Source organism: Mirounga leonina, unplaced genomic scaffold (genome assembly GCF_011800145.1).
Source record: "Mirounga leonina isolate KUSES-001 unplaced genomic scaffold, KU_Mleo_1.0 Mir_180, whole genome shotgun sequence".
NCBI classification, from domain to species: Eukaryota; Metazoa; Chordata; class Mammalia; order Carnivora; family Phocidae; genus Mirounga; species Mirounga leonina.
In genome coordinates this window covers 26,234,631-26,252,519 of record NW_023270469.1, presented here as the reverse complement: position 1 = coordinate 26,252,519, position 17,889 = coordinate 26,234,631, and the positions used below count along the sequence as shown (strand labels likewise).

The 17,889-nt window shown below is 44.4% G+C and overlaps 1 protein-coding gene across 4 annotated transcripts in view; it reads right to left on the bottom strand.

The window, feature by feature from the left end:
• CSNK2A2 (casein kinase 2 alpha 2) overlaps positions 1-17,889 on the bottom strand; it is a 40,902-nt gene that overhangs the window by 3,891 nt on the left and 19,122 nt on the right. The window contains exons 5-12 of one of the 4 annotated variants that reach the window (XM_035025096.1): positions 14,693-14,752; positions 9,603-9,686; positions 8,684-8,794; positions 8,330-8,431; positions 7,701-7,801; positions 6,714-6,862; positions 4,746-4,840; positions 253-426 (exon numbers count right to left, since the gene is read on the bottom strand). In XM_035025096.1, the coding sequence (XP_034880987.1) occupies positions 4,764-4,840; positions 6,714-6,862; positions 7,701-7,801; positions 8,330-8,431; positions 8,684-8,794; positions 9,603-9,686; positions 14,693-14,752 (684 nt within the window). In that variant the 3' untranslated portion in view covers positions 253-426; positions 4,746-4,763. Of the gene's footprint in view, positions 1-252; positions 427-548; positions 4,117-4,680; positions 4,841-6,713; positions 6,863-7,700; positions 7,802-8,329; positions 8,432-8,683; positions 8,795-9,602; positions 9,687-14,692; positions 14,753-17,889 lie in introns of those variants that run through there. The other 3 variants (XM_035025099.1, XM_035025095.1, XM_035025094.1) reach the window with 3 other exon arrangements.

The window sequence follows — 17,889 nt, the reverse complement described above, 5'->3', positions numbered from 1 at the left end:
CGGAAATGGGCCAGTCCCAGAAGCAGGTGCCCAAGGGGGAAGCAAGTACCAAGGAACCGCACGCACCCCACCGGGATACCACTCTGGCCCCGCCTCTCTCGATAAAGCAAAGTTCCACACGAAGGTGGGGATTCACTGCATCCCCCATGCATGCATCTTTGCAGTTCAAGGTGTACCCCGCCTCTCCCCCAAGACACAGGAAACGCAAGCCTAAGGTCCCCAGAGCAGTGGCTGGTCTCCCGCTTGGGAAGGTGGTGGTTATCAACATTTTTATTTATGAAAACAAGCTTGAACACGGCATTTGTCTTTCATCTAAGGGCAGCAGGGCATCAGTCATACATCAGTCATCCAGGGATACAAAGAGGTGGCCAAGTGTGTCGCAAGTGGTCACTTGGAAAGGATCACAACCCAGGCAGTGGTGCTTTCCTGCAAACAGAAGGAAAGAGTTGGCTCCACGGGTCTTGAAGATTTATCCAAGCTTTCCATGGGGTGTCAAGATTTCTGTCCCAACCTCTTAGTCACCATTTACAGCAAGAAAAGCCAGCAAGTGCAAAACTGTTAATTTATTGATTCAATGAAAGTTTTTTTTAACAATCCCCAATACATGCAGTTCAGGATTAAGTATCACATTTGTAGCACATTGTTGAGTCTCTACAAAGAAGTACTCATCTCATCAGCTGTATAACCCATCACATCACTTTCCCCAGCCTCCTCGGCACCTGCTCGTAGTTGTTTCCATGAACACATCCATAGAGCTCAAAAGTATGTTATTACTGGTTTTCTTGGCCAGATGTTGCACCACCAGCTCCCCTCCCCCACTCCCACCCTGGGGTTAGTTTTTTAAAAGCAGGACGTTATGCCATCTTAGATTGATTAAGCTCGCTGACAAACTCTGGCTTCTCGTGTGCTCCTGTGGACCCTGCTTTTGCTTTTGGAATGGCTTAGATTTCAATGACCTTAACTCTGCTCCATTATTATCCACCCCTATTTATTTGTAGGCGGGAAGTTTGCTTTTTCCTGTGGGTGCTCATGCAGTAACACAGGTTTCTAAACAAATCGTGCGGTCTGAACTGGCATTAAGGGAAACGGCTAAGTGGGCTCTCTTAGAACCATTTCAATGCATATATAAAAATTCTTCCAGTTGCTGCTTGTGTTCCCCAAATAGTTTTGCTTCCATCCTTACTACAGCACCTGGGAGAATTTAAGTCATTTCCCTGAGTTGGTGTGGGCTGAGACCCACGGCCGCCAGCTCTCTGGGACTGGGCATCTGCCTCGAGGGCACCACCTTCCGGTCCCGCTGGAACCACTCCAGGCGTCGTGCCTATTTCAGGACCCAATTCCAGCTCATGAAGGTGGTGTCCCCTAACTCTCTCAAGACGTCACGCTCCCTCAAGATCTACCCTTTGACTGTTTTTCTTATTGGTTCCCTTTCTTTTAACCACCTCCTGCCTGAGCCCCCAAGGATTACAAGCTCTTCTGCCTTCTCCAGCCAAGCAGTCCGAGTCACCTCGTTCTCTGCAAGGGAACACAGCAGCTTTGAGCCTTGTGAGCAGTCATGTGCTAGAAAATGTCTGTTAGACCTGGCGTGGTGGCTGGTGCGTAGGCGCCTGCCTCCGAGAGCCGCCATCGGCCCTGCTGTCATCGGTGAGAAGACCCAGGAATGCTTGGTCTGCACTGTCCGCTTGGCTTCTCCCACCCAGTCCCCTCCCACAGGGACGGCACAGGAGCGGGCAGCTGATACGATCCAGGGGAGAGCGAACTGCAAGCAACCTGCAGATGAAAAGATCACTTGGCATCTCATCAGTTCTGCTCTCGCCATGGGACTTGTCAGCTGAAGCCAAGCCTTGCACTTACGCTCACTTGTGGCCCATCAGCCCTGACAGACCGATCTGTATTTGGCATAAGAACTTTTTGTTCTCACCATACCAGGCCTATGTTGTCGAACACAGGCAGGACCTGAGATGATAGTGTAACACTACCCTGTTCCCCACATTTTTTGCTTTTCTTTAGGAAATAACGAAGTCCTCATCATAGGCACTTTTAACCAGTTAGAAGGTAACAAAGCAAACAAAATGGCTAATCAAAAATACTGAGATGAACTTAAGAAATAAATCTGCTGACCGAAAAGGGTATTGGGTGGGTCAATATACCAGAGCTGAGTCTGAGAGGAGACTCCCACTCATTCATTCACACACACTCACTCACTCACACACTCTCTCTCTCTCCTTCTTCTTTCCCTGCCCCCTCCCCCGCCCACTTTTGGAACTCTCCATGACCATCTCCTAGCCTAGGTTAAGTACTCTGAAATCTCGGGGGGAGCTAGGTCCATCTGACCACAAAATGGCTCTGGAGATGGGTAAGAGAAAAGGTCTGGACTGGACTCACTTCAGTTTGGGAAAGAACAACCTACAGCCAGCCAGCCAGCCAGCTAGGTGTCAAGACCAGACTCAGAAAGGGGCGGGCATTTTAAACTCAGTCATGCTAAGGCAGGAAGAGAAGTGGAAAGCATAGGTGGTGGAGAAGCAAACCATACACAAAAACCAGAATTACTCCCGTGCCAAAGCTGCAGTCACGGAGCCCCAGGAAAGGCAGGTCCGCTGTGTCTGCACCGACTAACCCGTGATCAACGGAGAGAGGCGGTACGTCCATCACCTGACTATACTCCTCTAGGTGCTTTCACTGCCTCTGGGGAGCCCAAGGGAAAGAAACAGGGTTACTACTTCACCGAGACCCTCCGGTATGCTCCCCCTGCCTGGTCCAGACAGGCAACTTAAAAAAAAAAAAAAAAAAGGTGGGAGGGGAGAGAGTGAGTGACAGAGGAGGAGATGAGAGGTAGGGGGCAAAAAAGACACAAAGTGGCACATCTCCCTGATAATTGCCAACAGTGTTGCCTAGAAGGGCACATCAGAAGGCTTCCTTGGCCTGACATGCCAATACAGGTCCAGCTGAGAGCTCATGCCGTGGCTTTGATTTTCAAGTAGAACAAATGTATACCTCAATATACAGAATGTGCAATACAGGCAGGTAGTATTGGTATGAGAATCTTAACTGAATGCATTTTCTGGCTTTGGGGTCTTATTTTTAATTTTCAATCTGTAAGCTCAACTCTAGTTAAGAGTTTTATTTGCATTTTAAATTCCCACCCACCAAACGACAAAAATACAATCTACATTTAGAGATAGGACCTGCTACCAATACCAATACGATTTTATTGGAATATGGAATGTAAACAGATGTTTTCAAACAATCTAACCTTATAAAAATGTATGGCATTATTAAATAGCTAATAAAGAAATCCTATGGTCTGATGTGGATAGACACCTCGAGCTCTAGCCTAGCTGTAAAGTCCCCACAGCTGTGGCATGGTTCTGCTGCTGGGGGAGGGGACTGCTTGCAAACCAGACTGGTGACAAGTCCCCAAAATGAAATCAGCTTGACTATTTTCTTTTCAAAGCAGAATCTAGCTTCCTTTGCTGACACGAGGCTGGCACAATGGATCCTGAGCTTTGACACTGGCTCTAGGAACTCCAACTAACCCCCCAGGCCCCTTGTATGATGCTCTGCTCAGGCTTCGGGGAACAGGCTGGCCCTGCACACATGACCCCAGTCCCTGCACATGAGAAGGACAGCTCTGCCATCACGTTCACACATGACCTTTCGGAGTGTCAAGATGCAGCTTACCCTGATTACAGAGGGAAATTGCTTCTTGTGGGGATAAAAAGAGGCAAAAAAGGGTGGTGGTGGGGGGTGAGAGTACATTTTTCTCACCCAATAGGTCATTCCTAAATACATTCTAATAGGATGTTTCTCTCATTCCCTAACCTGCCTGAAGACCGACTTTCCAGCTTTCATTATGGTTGTGACCAAAAAGCCTCTGTTTCAGAGAGGTGCACGAAAACAGGCACACACACTGGGATGTATGTGCTGGGAAATGGTGAGGTTTTCCTTACAAGGCTGCAAAAGGAAAAAAAAGGCTACACGGAAAAAATAGCAACAAGATTTTATGGTTAGGCAAATCAACGAAGGTTACAGTGAGCTCCAAGTTATGCACTTCGCATCAAACTTCTGAGGAGACAGATGGACCTGTTCACGGCGTCACAAGGTTTCAAGTGATGCCTGCTGACGGCAAAGGGGCCTCTTGTGAGTGACTGCAGTTTGCTCCCAAATGAATACACTCAGAAGAAAACTGCAGGGATGACGTACATTTCCTAGAGAGCTCATGTCATAAAAAAATACATAAAACATGAATTTGTAAAAGAGCTTAAAAAAAAAAATACTGTCACTGTTTTAATATCTCCTTTTCGTAAATGAGGCTGGTGTGTCAGTATAGACTGCTGACATTTTGCTAAAACTTGAGGCTGAATCTCACCGAAGGAAACCCAGACCGCAGTGGAATAGATAGGAAGTCAGATATTCAGAGCTTGTTGACTGAACGGGTTAATTCAACAGTGGTCTCCTGTTAAATAAAGGTAAATGTACAACAACTCCGAGTCTCTCATCTCCCATGCATTCCAAAGGGAGCGTTCCCTCAGGTCCTGAACTATGTGCATCGTCACGCTGCCGTGGCGGCAGCTCCCTGCAAACTAGTACTGGGGGATTTCTTGCTTTTTGACAGACAGTTAGGTCTTTACTCTTCTTTGCATTTAGAAGGAATGACTAGAATTTCTTTTTATCACATTGTAGTTTTCCTTCCAGATTTGTGTTTGGTTGGTTGGATTTATTGGCAAGCATCAATGCCGCATTACCCGTCGCCTTCCAAGTGTTCACCGGGCTGCTGTGAGGCCACTGGAAAGCACAGCATTGTCTGCAGAGGGCTGGGACTGCTCCTTCACCACGGGGTCTGCAAGAAAACAGGATGGAAGTCAGGCGAATCCGGGCTGGAAGGTGTGGGAGACACCATCATGACAAACCCCCTTCCGCAGTGGGATAGAGCGAGACTGACAGACTGACGAGAAAGCCAGGGTCAGAAGGGCAAAAGAAATTACAGAACTAAGGTGAGAGAAAAATCAGACACTGAAAAATAATCAGGGGAGTCTGCTCTTCTAGTCAACTCTTGCACTGCCCTCAGAGGGCAAGTTCAACTATGGAGACTCCTGGAGAAGAGAGGCCCACAAACACTGACTTCCCACTGTTCAAAATCACTACTAATGTTCTTATGTGTTATTTTCCTTGAATACTAATGTCAGATCCAACCCCCAATTTCTTCAAATCATGTGCGGTAATGAGCACTTTGGAGCAAAGGAATGAAAAGAGCCATTAGAAGACCTATCAATTTTAAGCGACAGTCATTTGAAACACTTTTTTTTTTTTAATACAGAAGATGTGTATTCAGAAAAGTGGACGGATCATGAATTACATATTGCAAACACCAGAATTCTTAATTGGATCTAACTCAAAGGGTGAAAATAGCTTTCGGTGGCAGAAATTGGAAAGAGGACCCCTGAGGTGCACTTGTCCGAGGTCTAGAAGGCCAAAGGGTAAAACCTTTCCAATTTGTTGTCTACTAATGCTTATGGGCGGACAGGTTCAAGATTTATATTATTCAGGTAAGATCTGCTTAATCTCCAGACGGAAAGAAAAGAAAGGAAGATCCCATACTGGACAAGCCAACAGACAGGCTGAAGGTTTTCTTCTCCATTCAGAGAGTGAGCTGAGACAGGTCCCATAACCTTTATCCCCAGTCTCCTCTGTGCCTGGACTAAGTCATCTTATGTTGCCAGCAATTAAGGGGAAAGTTTATTTGAGACATACTTTATTTCGGGGGGAAGGGCTGTACACATGCAGACAATACGCAACCACAGGCATTGAATACAATACACACACTTGGAAGTGAGGCCTAAAAAATCTTTAACTGAGGTAGGATTTTAGTGGGGTCTTTTTTTTTTTTTAATCTTTTATTTATTTCTTTGAGAGAATGAGAGAGAACATGAGAGGGGGGAGGGGCAGAGGGAGAAGCAGACTTCCTGCTGAGCAGGGAGCCCGACACGGGGCTCGATCCCAGAACCCTGGGATCATGACCTGAGCTGAAGGCAGACGCTTAACCAACTGAGCCACCCAGGCGCCCTAGTGGGGTCTTTCCACACCTGCTTTCCTTTCTTCAAGTTCCTTTTATTTATTTAACTCATTTCCTTCTTTAAAAATATACTACGGGGGCGCCTGAGTGGCTCAGTCGTTAGGCATCTGCCTTCAACTCAGGTCATGATCCCAGGGTCCTGGGATCGAACCCAGCATCGGGCTCCTTGTTCGGCGAGAAGCCTGCTTCTCCCTCTCCCACTCCCCCTGCTTGTGTTCTCTCTTTCGCTGTTGTCTCTCTCTGTCAAATAAATAAATAAAATCTTTAAAAAAAAAAAACAAAACATATATATACTACGGTCACCTCATTACTTTTAACTACTTGTTTTTTGAGGGGAAAATATCTTTGATTAGGTTTCCACACAGACGTATATATTTGAAAACAACATTTAGGTACTTGTGATCTATCAACTCAGGGCCACAGGGAATGGTCCGCAGACCAGACTCAAGGAGCTAAGGCAGTGGACAAACACCTCTGCAGATCAAAAAACGGAACTGCAAAGCTGTCTCAACAGTCTAGAACTAATGAGGACAAATTCCAAGGAAGAGTCAATCCAAATACCTAGAATTCTCTTGACTGGCCTCAAAGATAAAGAACAGAAGAACTTTTCCTTTGATAAATTACATCCCTGGAGACTCACAGAAGTACGGGTGCTCCATGGCCTCTTTGGCAGTCAGTCTCTGTTGATGGTCGTATCGCAGAAGTTTGTCCAGAAGATCTAGAGCCTCGGGGCTGACGAGGTGTCTGTTCTCACTATGGATAAAGTTTTCCCAGCGTTTCCGTGAATGTCTGAGAAGGAAAGGGAAGCATTAGTACCGAGAGTCTATTCAACAAGAATCCTGATGTTACTAGGGCTAAAGGCAACAAAATCTTAGAATACTGACTGCGCTGATTTCAAGCTCGTTAAATCTCCTTCTCACTGGTATCTGCCCCACCCCCACAGGGCCACTCGCAGCATCCTGAAACAAAAACCGTGCTCTCAGACTGATAAATAAAAGGAGTGAAAACTTCGACATCTGATTTAGAATTTGTGGCACCTTCTTAAATCACTTCTTATGCCTCAGGCTTTTAGTCCATTCTGGCGAGGCACAGAGGGGACAGAGTTATTTTTGCTGTTCAGCAGAAATATTTAGAGAGCTAGCCTCAGAAACATAGAGGCTCCATAAAACACTGTTTGAAAATTGTCAGCGCATTTACTTTTCAACACTATTGCATCAACACTATTGCACTGTACCTGCAAATAGGCTTTAAAATTTGCTACCTTGTAGAAAATACATTACACAGAACAAGAAAAAACTATAAATCTCTTACTCAAAAAAGAATCACAGCTTTCTAAGATTTTCCATTAAAATAAGCATATGCTGTATCAGAAAGCTTTTTTCTGTAACAGAATTTTGTCTTCCGTTTTCTACTGACTGACAGGTTATCTCTTAGAGAAGTACAATGATCAGAAGATACATGTAAACAATTCCCAAATACCTCAAAGCAAGTTAAAAAAAAAAAAAATACGGGAAGAAAGGAGGAGATTTTAATTTTGCTATGATTAGCAAGCGATTTTGGTGAACAGTCACACTTCTGAAATGGGGTACGCTAAAACCCTCGTTCTCTCGCCCTCTCTCTTACTTACTGTCCCAGGATATCGTTGAAGTGTGGATCTAGGTCTATGTGATACTTCTTCAGATACCCATACAGCTCATCTGTACCCAGAACCTTGGCAATGCGAACAAGCTGAAACACAAAACAAACTGACCAAATCACTGAGCACAGAGCTCACTGCAAGCCTGTTGAGGATGCTATTCCAAGGCATCGAGGACTTCCACATCACTGAGTCCTCAGGGACCAGATGTAGGCTGGAGCCTGGGGCCGACAGACGGCAGACCCCAGGACACGATGTTCACAGAAATCCAATTTCCAAACTGCCTTTAAAATGGTAACAACTTACGACAATAATCTCCCAGAAGTTGACCAATTGTGGGGGTATCACAATCTAATGACTACAGTCTGGTTTTGTTAGACAAGGACTGCCTGACTTCTTCACAGACTCACTCTGAAGTTGGGCATAAGAGAGCTTTATCTTTCTCTACATTTGGGGACCTGGTAACCACAGACAAAATGTCATGAAACTCTTTATCCTGAAGGAAAACTTCTGTGCAGACGTCGAGTGATATTGGCTCGAGGATAGCATCCCTGTCATAGGACTCCATTTTCTTGGCATCTGCCCCCACATGGGAGAAGAGCCAGTCAGTGTTTGCTCACCTGGTCGTAATTGTCCTGTCCATGAAAGAAGGGCTCCTTTCGAAAGATCATGCTTGCTAACATACAGCCCAAACTCCACATGTCCAAGCTGTAATCATACATCTGGGGAAATAAGGTCAGCCTGTCAGTGAAGGGTATTACAAATGTGTTTCTCTGATCTGGATTTCTAGTCTTTGACCTTTGCACATATTTTAGAATTCAAAGGAATAAAAAAAAAGTCACAGAGAAAAGTCTGAAATTATCGCTTCGGGCTGGGCTTTTGAATATATCCAAACTGACTGACTAAACAGCAAATGAGGAGAAGTCCTAAGGAAACACACAAAGAAGGCGGAGGTGCTTGGCTAAGAGTTTTACCTGATAGTCCACAAGGAGCTCTGGGCCCTTGAAGTACCTCGAGGCTACACGGACATTGTACTCCTGAGCAGGATGGTAGAACTCTGCCAGACCCCAGTCTATCAGTCGCAGCTACAAACATGACAGAAATCAAACACGTAAAGGAGTGATTCTAGACGCCCGTGCCTTAGAACAAGGCCACATCACACTAGCTAACAATTACGTGGGCCACATGAAAAATGTTAGCAAGTGCACTGGCAAAAATTACACTTTCAGCAATTGTGGAAGAGGTCACTTCTAGAGCAGCGCACTCAGAATCTTATGTGCTTTTTCTTTTTTTAAAATTTAAATGATCCTGGCTTATCATCCGCTTTAGATCAATCAAGCTTAAGCTTTTCACTCTGTCCGTATCACTGGCGTGTGTAACACACTTGCCCGTCATTAACAGCCTCCATTATAAGCTCTAGCCACAACTGAAAGGGTTGGGGACGCAGGCCCCAGTCCAGGATTGAAGCACTGCTCCAGCTTTTCGTTCACCTCCTAGTAGCTGATTTTTTTTACTCACCAACCAGGGACAACCAGAATTGGGTATCAAAAACAGGAGGGACTCAAGTGTACTTTTAAGGCCAGGCAGATAGATTGGTCTGAGGATCATTAGAAGAAGTAGAAACCACCAGCTGGAGTTTCTTTGCGAGGCCCTCCGGAAAACCATGACCAAAACAAACAAGGGACTACAGTGAGGCTCGGCTGTCTGCTTTCCTTGTGTACCATGCTTATGCAAAGTAGAAAGCAACACTGGAGACTGAAGAGGTAACAGTAACACAAGTCTGCCGAAGAAAGTAGTCAACGGGTCTGCAGTACCACCTAGGTACTGGCCAGTGTTGTGGTCTGCCCTAGGCTTCCCACGGAAAGCCTTGTTGCTTCCTGGCGGCAATGGTACCTTCTTCTGCTGGTGATCTATCATGACATTGTGAGGTTTCACATCCCTGTGCATGATTCCCTTGCTGTGGCAGTAATCCAGAGCCTATGAGATAAGAAAGCACACAGAAAAGTAAGCAAACCATCTACCAACCCCCAATGCAAGCATATTCCTATTATTTGTGACAGCTTGACTTGGATACAGTCTCCCAAGGGGCAGCTTACTGTCTGTAACAGAGGAGATCAGGCATGCTTCAGAAGGCCCCCCTTGCTCTCTGTGCACACTAGGCTGGCAGCTGGTGGAAAGGGGGCTATGTTAGGAAGGGGACACGGAGATTCTTCCTACTTAGGTGTTAGTAGGTAACACTTCACCAGCCACCTGGATTTAGAAATCCTACATTAATCTGTTGGTCTAACTCGATGGGTTTAAAACCAGATCTGGGAAACTCACTAGAGTCCCTCTCACCATGGTTCAAATGGCACGCAACAGTCCCTGGTGGGGATGAAGAATGACATCACAACGTGTCATTCAACGTGGCTTGTCTTTTAGCCCAGTCCCCCATGTGGACCTTCGAGATTACCAAGTATTCTAGTATTAGTATTTTCTTTTAAAAACAACCCCTGAGCCAGGGGCCTTTAAGAATTCTATTTTTACTCTAAAGGAAGATATTGCTTCCTACAAGATAGATGATATGCAGATAAGATTTTAAGCGTACAAGTCAATGATTTCTTTTAGCAGCACATTCACAGAGTTGTGTGACCAGCACCACAATCCAGTCTTGGAACTCTGCCACCATCCCAAGAATTCCCCTTCAGCTTGCCTGTGATCAATCCCCATCCCCCCTTGCCCCCTACCTCAGCCGTAACCACAAACCTGCTGTTACTACCGATCTCCCTTTTCTGGGCATTCATAAAATGAAATAATACAATATACAGTATTCTTTCCCTCAGCATAATGTTGCCGAGATTCATCGGTGTTCCCCTTTTCTTGCTGAGTAGTATTCCACTGTAGGGCTGTACTAGTTGATGGACATCTGGGTTGTTTCCAGTTTGGGGCTATCATGAATAACGCTGCTTATGAATATTTACATGCAGGTCTCTGAGAGGACCCAGGCTTTCATTTCTCTTACACAGATTCTTGAAGGTGGAAGTGCTGAGCTGTTAGTTTACATCAAACTTTTTAAGAGTCTGCCTAATTGTTTTCCAAAGTGCCTGCTCCATTTCACATCCCCAGCAGTCACACAGGAAGGTTCCAGTTTTGCCACATTCTCGCCAACAACTTGTAACTGTTTCACCCTTGGGATTACCGCCGTTCTGGTGGGCCTGAAGTGGGACCTCACTGTGGATTTGAATTGTATTTCCTAACTGGGTCATCAAGTTGACACCTTTTTGGGTGTTAGTGATCATCCTGTATCTTCTCTGGACAAATATGGATTCAAATCTTTACCTTTTTTTTTTTTACCATTTTTTCTTTGGGTGGTTTGTTTTAGATAATACAAATACTTGCTTCTAATTCTCCCTTTCTGAACATAGTAACCATTCCCATACGTTTCAAATTAGGCCCTCTGGCTTGTCTTAAAAAGCATTGCAGCCTATCTGAGTGCCATGATTTACTCCTTAGGTAATAATAATCACAGCAACCCATCATCTTGTGCTTCCTACTACGGGCTTGGCACGGAGTGCTTTTAGGGGAGTTTTCCACAGGACAAGATAAGGTTTTTCCACCTCGGCACTGCTGACATTTTGGACATTTTGAACTCTGGATAATCCTTTGTTGTGGGGAGCTGTCCTGCACACTGCAGGATGTTTAAAGGAATCCCTGGCCTCTTCCCACCAGATGCCAGTAGCACTCTTCCCCAATTGTGACAACCAAAAATGGTTCCAGATTTTGCCAAATTGACCTGGTTGAGAACCACTGGACTAGGTCAGAGAATGATCCCTAGGATCAGCATTCCAGGAATAAACAAATTTTGCTTTCCCCAGACACAAAAAAGTAGACCGTGTATGATGCTTTATAGATGAAGGTTAAAAAACAGCCAAAACTAAACTATGGTGGTAGGAGTGAGAAGAATATCTTCAGAAAAGGGGATCCTGAAGAGAAGGGGCGTATGAGAGCTTTCTGGGGTATTCATAATATTCTCTACCAGCCCTGTCCAACAGAACTTTCTGCAATGACAGGAATATTCTGTATCTGCACCATCTAGCGTGGTAGCCACTAGCCACGTGAGGCCTTTGAACACTTGAAATGTGGCTACTGTGATTAAGGAACAGAATTTTAAATTTTAATTAAAATTTAAATAGCTACCTGTGGGCAACAGCTATTGTACTGGACAGCAGCATGGCAATATATAAATCTCAGTGAAGGTTTCACTTATGTAAAAACTCAAAAACCTGTACACTTAAGATTTATTCATTTATGGGGGTGCCTGAGTGGCTCAGTCATTAAGCGTCTGCCTTTGGCTCAGGTCATGATCCCAGGGTCCTGGGATGGAGCCCCACATCGGGCTTCCTGCTTGGCAGGGCAGGAAGCCTGCTTCTCCCTCTCCCACTCCCCCTGCTTGTGTTCCCTCTCCCTCTGGGTCTCTCTCTGTCAAATAAATAAATAAAATCTTTAAAAAAAAAAAAAAAGATTTATTCATTTATGGAAGTTCTACTTCAATTTGACTTTTGTCCTTGTTTTGTTTCACAACAACAGGTGCAGCAAGATTCCACAATGGCTCTGTGGCAGTGCCTTACGAAACCAGGGCTCCTGGGGATAGACCTCCCCGGATCTGAATCGGGAGACCGCACTGTGTACCCAGGAACCACTCAATAGCCCTCGTCTCAATTTCTTCTACATTTTCCATGAAGCAGATTTCCTCTTCCTCATCCCCATTTTGTTCCCCCCTCAAAGAGAAAATTTAGCAAGTGTTGATTCTGTTATTTTGCCTAGTCTTTGCCCAAAGGAATTAACTAATTAGGACCATAATACCTGGGATGTGAGAAACACTTGAGGAGAGCAGAGGCTGAACAAGTACAGTAAAGGAATTGATTCTTTTGCCAAGTTCACTAGTCGGACTCCCTGTGGAGTCGCGGACATGCTTTTAAATTCCTTAGGGGAGTTATTTCAGTTTCAAAATCTGGTATTATCTGACCGTTACGCATGAAAGACATTTTTCTAGCTTCCTCTGGGGTTCTGTGCCTCATTAGCAGAAAGAAGGTCCCTACTGCCTAGCCGCTACCTCTGAAAAGCAGAAGGGTAATCAGACACGCAGTACTGTCTGAATGACCAGCCTGCGAAGACCTGCATTATCGGGATGTCTTCACTTGACCTAAGCACAACTGTGCTAGGTTCTCAATCTTCATCTTTGGTGTGCTAAGTGAAAACCACAAAATCTTAACACCTTACTTTAAAAAAAATAACCAATTGTGAGATTTGGATTGTGGCTCTCATTGGGTGGATGCAGGGGGTTCTCAGGAAAGCACCCGCAGGGAAGGAGCTAGCCGGACAGCTCGTAAGACCACAGCACTGCAAACCCCCTCCCCACTGACGCCTTCCATTCTGGTCTGGAGAGGACATGCAGAAAGGTGTGATGAACCAAGCTCTACCTTCACATGTTTCTGATCTTACTGACAAAGGAAAGACCCATTAGTTGTAAGAGTGGACTCTTAAATCCGCCACCTTGGTACTAATGACAAGTGGTTTGTATAAGCACTTCTAAGAAAATACATTTACCTCACAGAGCTAGTTCTTCAAACCCCCATTCCCTAAAGCTTAGCCTTAATTAAACTTGGGATTTTGTTCAAGTAACTGTTCACAATCCCATCAAGACTTCATCTTGGCAATCTTCTTCAATAATGCCAGTAACTTAGTCATGTCTATCTTTCAGAGGTTCTTAAATTGAGAGCCACACCCCCCATAATACTTTATGTAATACCATATATTTATACAGGCATTTGGTGGGGGGAGTTTATATGTTCTCATTAGATTCCTAGTGATCCACGACTCAAAACAAATTAGGAGCCATTAGTCTATTCCATTTTACAAGCCATTTTAGAATTCTTTAACTGTTTACCTAGACAAACTAAAAAAGATCATTCCTCCATCAACCAGTAATGCTTCAAAATTTCCACCTAAGGAGATTACTAAGTCTGCTAGAAGGACCACCCATCACCTCTCCCTTCGTGTCCAGGTCAGTCAGGGCTGGAGGGTAGACTGGTAAGGGGATTCTGAGTGATGGCGAGAGAAAGATGGCCACAAATTCTTGCCCTCCCAGTAGGCATGTCCCTCCACACCGTGATTTTAATGCTCTGCCCATCAAAAGGTGAAGTCTACTTCCCCCTTCCTTGAATCTAGGCTTGGCCAGGATTTGCTTTGGCCAACAGGGCATTAGGAGACAATGATACAAGCAGAGAATTGAAAAGCGCTTACACATCAAACTTTGCCCTCTCGTGCTACTAGGAACCCTAAGACCACCATGGAAAGAAGTAACTTAGACTAACCCCCTGCAGAACGAGCCTTCAGGTATTCCAGCTGCCATCCCAGATATGTGAATGAGGCCATCCTGGACCAATGTGCCCTAGTCAAGTTGACCCAAAAAAAAGACTCACCCACAAAATTAGGAGAAATAATGAATAATTTTTTGAAAAATTGTTAAGTTTTGGGTGATGTGTTATACAGTGAAAACTAATAGTATTAATTAAGCAGCAAAAAGAAAACCCAAGGGCCAACAAGAGCTATGAGAGGAGCCTCTGATTTCTCACATAATGTTCCTGGTATCTCTTGACTTGGCCATCTTTCTCAGTTCCATTGGAAAGTTTCCATGTAAAGATCCCACAAGAGATCTCAATGTAAGTTAAAAAGAAAACAAAACAACAAAAAAAAGCCTTGGGGCGCCTGGCTGGCTCAGTCAGTAGATGATATGACTCTAGATCTCAGGGTCTTGATTTCAAGCCCACGATGGGCATGGAGCCTACTTTTAAAAAAAATTAAAAACAAAAACGAAAACAAAACAAAACAAAAATCTCACTAAATTCTCTAAGTATCAAGAGTGCCTGAGTTCCCTTCATTCTCTCGAAAACTTCTTTAACGAATACACCTGAAAAAATTCACTGCTTATGAATGCCACTTACCTTAAGTAGCTCATACATATAAAACCGGATATCAAAATCTGTCAGGATCTGGTAAAGTTGCTGAAACAGATTTCAGAAAAGAGAAAGTTAATATAGTCTCATCGCATCTTGTCATCCCAAATACTGGTCATCATTCTCTGTACACTTACAGCTTAAGTCACTAAAGAACCCGAGGACTTTTTTTTTACTACCTGATCTGGAACAAATGGGGACAAAGACCAAGGACGAGGGTGTAATACAAAAGTCTTTTTTAGGGGGCGGGGGGGGGGGCGGAATTCCAAGGGAGAGAAACATTTAATTCAACGTGGATCTTTTAAAAACATGTTCAATGCTCCATGATTTCAACACCCCAAATTACATTATTATGGAGATGAAGTCCAAGTTGTCCAATTGTCCTCATATTCTCACTACACTTAAACAAACTAACCCCACTGAAGCGGCACAGCATCCGTTAGAGAACTAAGTTCTGAGTGGAGAGCCAAACTTGAAGAACTTCAAAGGCTCATGTGGTAAAAAGTGTCAACACAGTCTGTCTGCTCATAGAAGAAACAGGAAGAAAGTGACTGCTCCAGCTCTAGGAGATGGTAAGAGACTTAAGAAAGGAGTAGGGGAGTGAGAGAGAGAAAAAAAAGGGAGCCAGGGACTGAAAATGATCCAGGCCAAAGGACACACAAAGAGTTCTCACACTGGGACAAAGACACACCCACTGGGAGGTTTGTTTTTTATTTTTTATTTCCATTTCTAAGAGGCAGAGTAGCCTTAATACATCCAGGTTCATTAAAATCATCACAAACCTTCATCAGAAACTATACTAATACTATTATTTTTGGTATTCAATTCCAAGTAGATCTGTTTCCCCATCAGTCCAAAGCAGCACTTTCTATAAAATTAGTCAGCACAACTTTATTAAACATGCTTTGTTTCTTTATTGGAAGACTGGCAATAGAGGAGAGCTCTCTAAGGAGCACTGACCGGGCTATACAATGTGTCTGTGTGAGGGGGTCGCAAAACTACACAGCCCTGTTTGTTTGTAGTTTTAAGAATGATATAAAAACATGAAAACCTGGCTTCATATATATGCGTGTGGGGGATGGACAGCTAGAGCACAGGGAAATAAAGGAGATTTTTCATTGCATACCATTTTATATTTTAGATCCATGTAAATATCTTACCTGTTCAAAAAGATAATTTGCCAAGAATCAAATCTAGCATCTTCTAAGAACACCAGGATTGAGCTTCTTTCTCAAATTTGCTCTGCTGAATAAAAGTAGTTCTCCCTCTAGCTTAGTAAAAATATTTGCCTTCATCAGCCCCAGGCACAAGCCAGCTCAGGGCAGCAGAGGGAATGAGACCATACAGACCAAGTCTACTCGTGGTGCCTGGGCTGGGAAGGAACTACACTCGGAAACAATAGCACAAACACACCACCACTTCTGCTCAGGAGGGATTTGACTGCGTAACAGCCAAACACCCAAGAGTTCTGTTCTCCTCTAGCTCTGAACAGCAAGGAAGACTTCTCAGCCAGCATACCAACAACCAGTATGTACAGACACTGGCTGAAGATACCATCTCTTTGGGTGTCAAATCATCTCTTCCTCTGAGAATTAAGATCGCTCCCAGAGACTGTGCCAAGTTGAACCTCAAGTCAATAAACAGGCCATGAAAGTGAAGCGAGCATTTTCTAACCCTCAGAGGATTGGATTATTTTATTTCCAGAGAATAATTATGGACTATTTTATCATTTGGACTTTTATCTCCTATCGTGTGGTATCTATATCAAACATCTGTGTAAATGATTCGTGTTAAGGCATAACAATAAATGTCCTTGGCCTGCCAATATAGTATTTCTAGCTACTCCAACCAATATCAATTTTTATGTAATATAAAACACTAAATGAATATAGTGGTTAGGTCTAATACATTATGAAGTCCCAAATGACAGGCTGACATTCACTCTCATTTCTCAGGAGATCTGGGTAGGAGGAGACCAAATTACATGTGTAACATTTTACCACCTGGGCCTAAAATTCAGGACTCGCCAGGGTCCACAGTCTGGCTTCTTACGACTTTTGCACTCTGTCTCCATTGCCGCCCTGGGGCGTCCCTAATGCCAACAAATCTGCTTGTCTGGCCTCCCCATTCTTCCTTCTCCAGTGTCCCCACCTCCCCCCCAAGTCTAGAAGACCCTGCCCCTCTCCCTTAGCCTGTAAGTCAAGAGAGCTGACAGTGGCCCCTTCCTTCTCTGAACCCCCTATTTATTGTCCTCTGGGGTGTTCAGAGGACATGGGCAGCAACCACGTCCCCAGAGTTAATGTTCCGCACTCAGGTACTGGCAGTGACCTGAGGTTCTCAAGATAACCTCACTTGGCTGTGAGCAACAAGAGGCTGCTCCACTCTGCCCACACCCCAAGTCCCATGTCAGCGTCCCCACGGATCAGGCACACATACAATGGGGAAAAATGGGTGCTGTGGCTGGTGGTAGTCACCAACTTGTTGACTCAAGATCTTTGCTTTCCTTCCCCCAAGTATGCAAGGGGCCACCATACAATCTGGTCCATATTCTAAGTGCTCGGATAACACAAAAGAGGAGCAGCATACGCGGTATATACCCCACCCCATCAATGGTGGCTCTCAGCTTGTACCCAGAAGGCAATCGCTAAATATTTGTTTTTGATAATGTTCACCAGTCAATGGAACAAAATTAAAACTGTCTTCCAGGAAACACAAGTGTGAAGAGTCCATGACAAGTTATAAAGGGAAATTTCACAAGAACCATACTTTTCCTCCATTCTTCTTGGCCAGCTATGTGGAGAACATTGTTAACCAACCAACTGCAAAGTGTTGGCAGGAAGTTAGCTTTGCTTATATTTTCATGAAATAAGTGACTTATCGAAAGCAAAACAAACCTATGCTTCCCAGAAGATTACAAAGGTGCTGAGGAAGAAACTATTCACCAATCCTAGTCTGGTTACAAAGCCTCAAACACATGGTATTTTCTCAGAAATCAGGTCTACTCCAGGATGGCTCAAAAGACCCAAGGTGGAAATATCCTGGGACTTTTTATTAACCTCAGAAACTTTGAGGAGGACAATGGAAAAAAGGCAATTTGGTCAACAGCCTCAGAACCTCCTTGGTCTAAAACCACCACCCAGATCGGAACGGCCTCACTCTTGCTGTATGCCCATGTGGGCCTCATT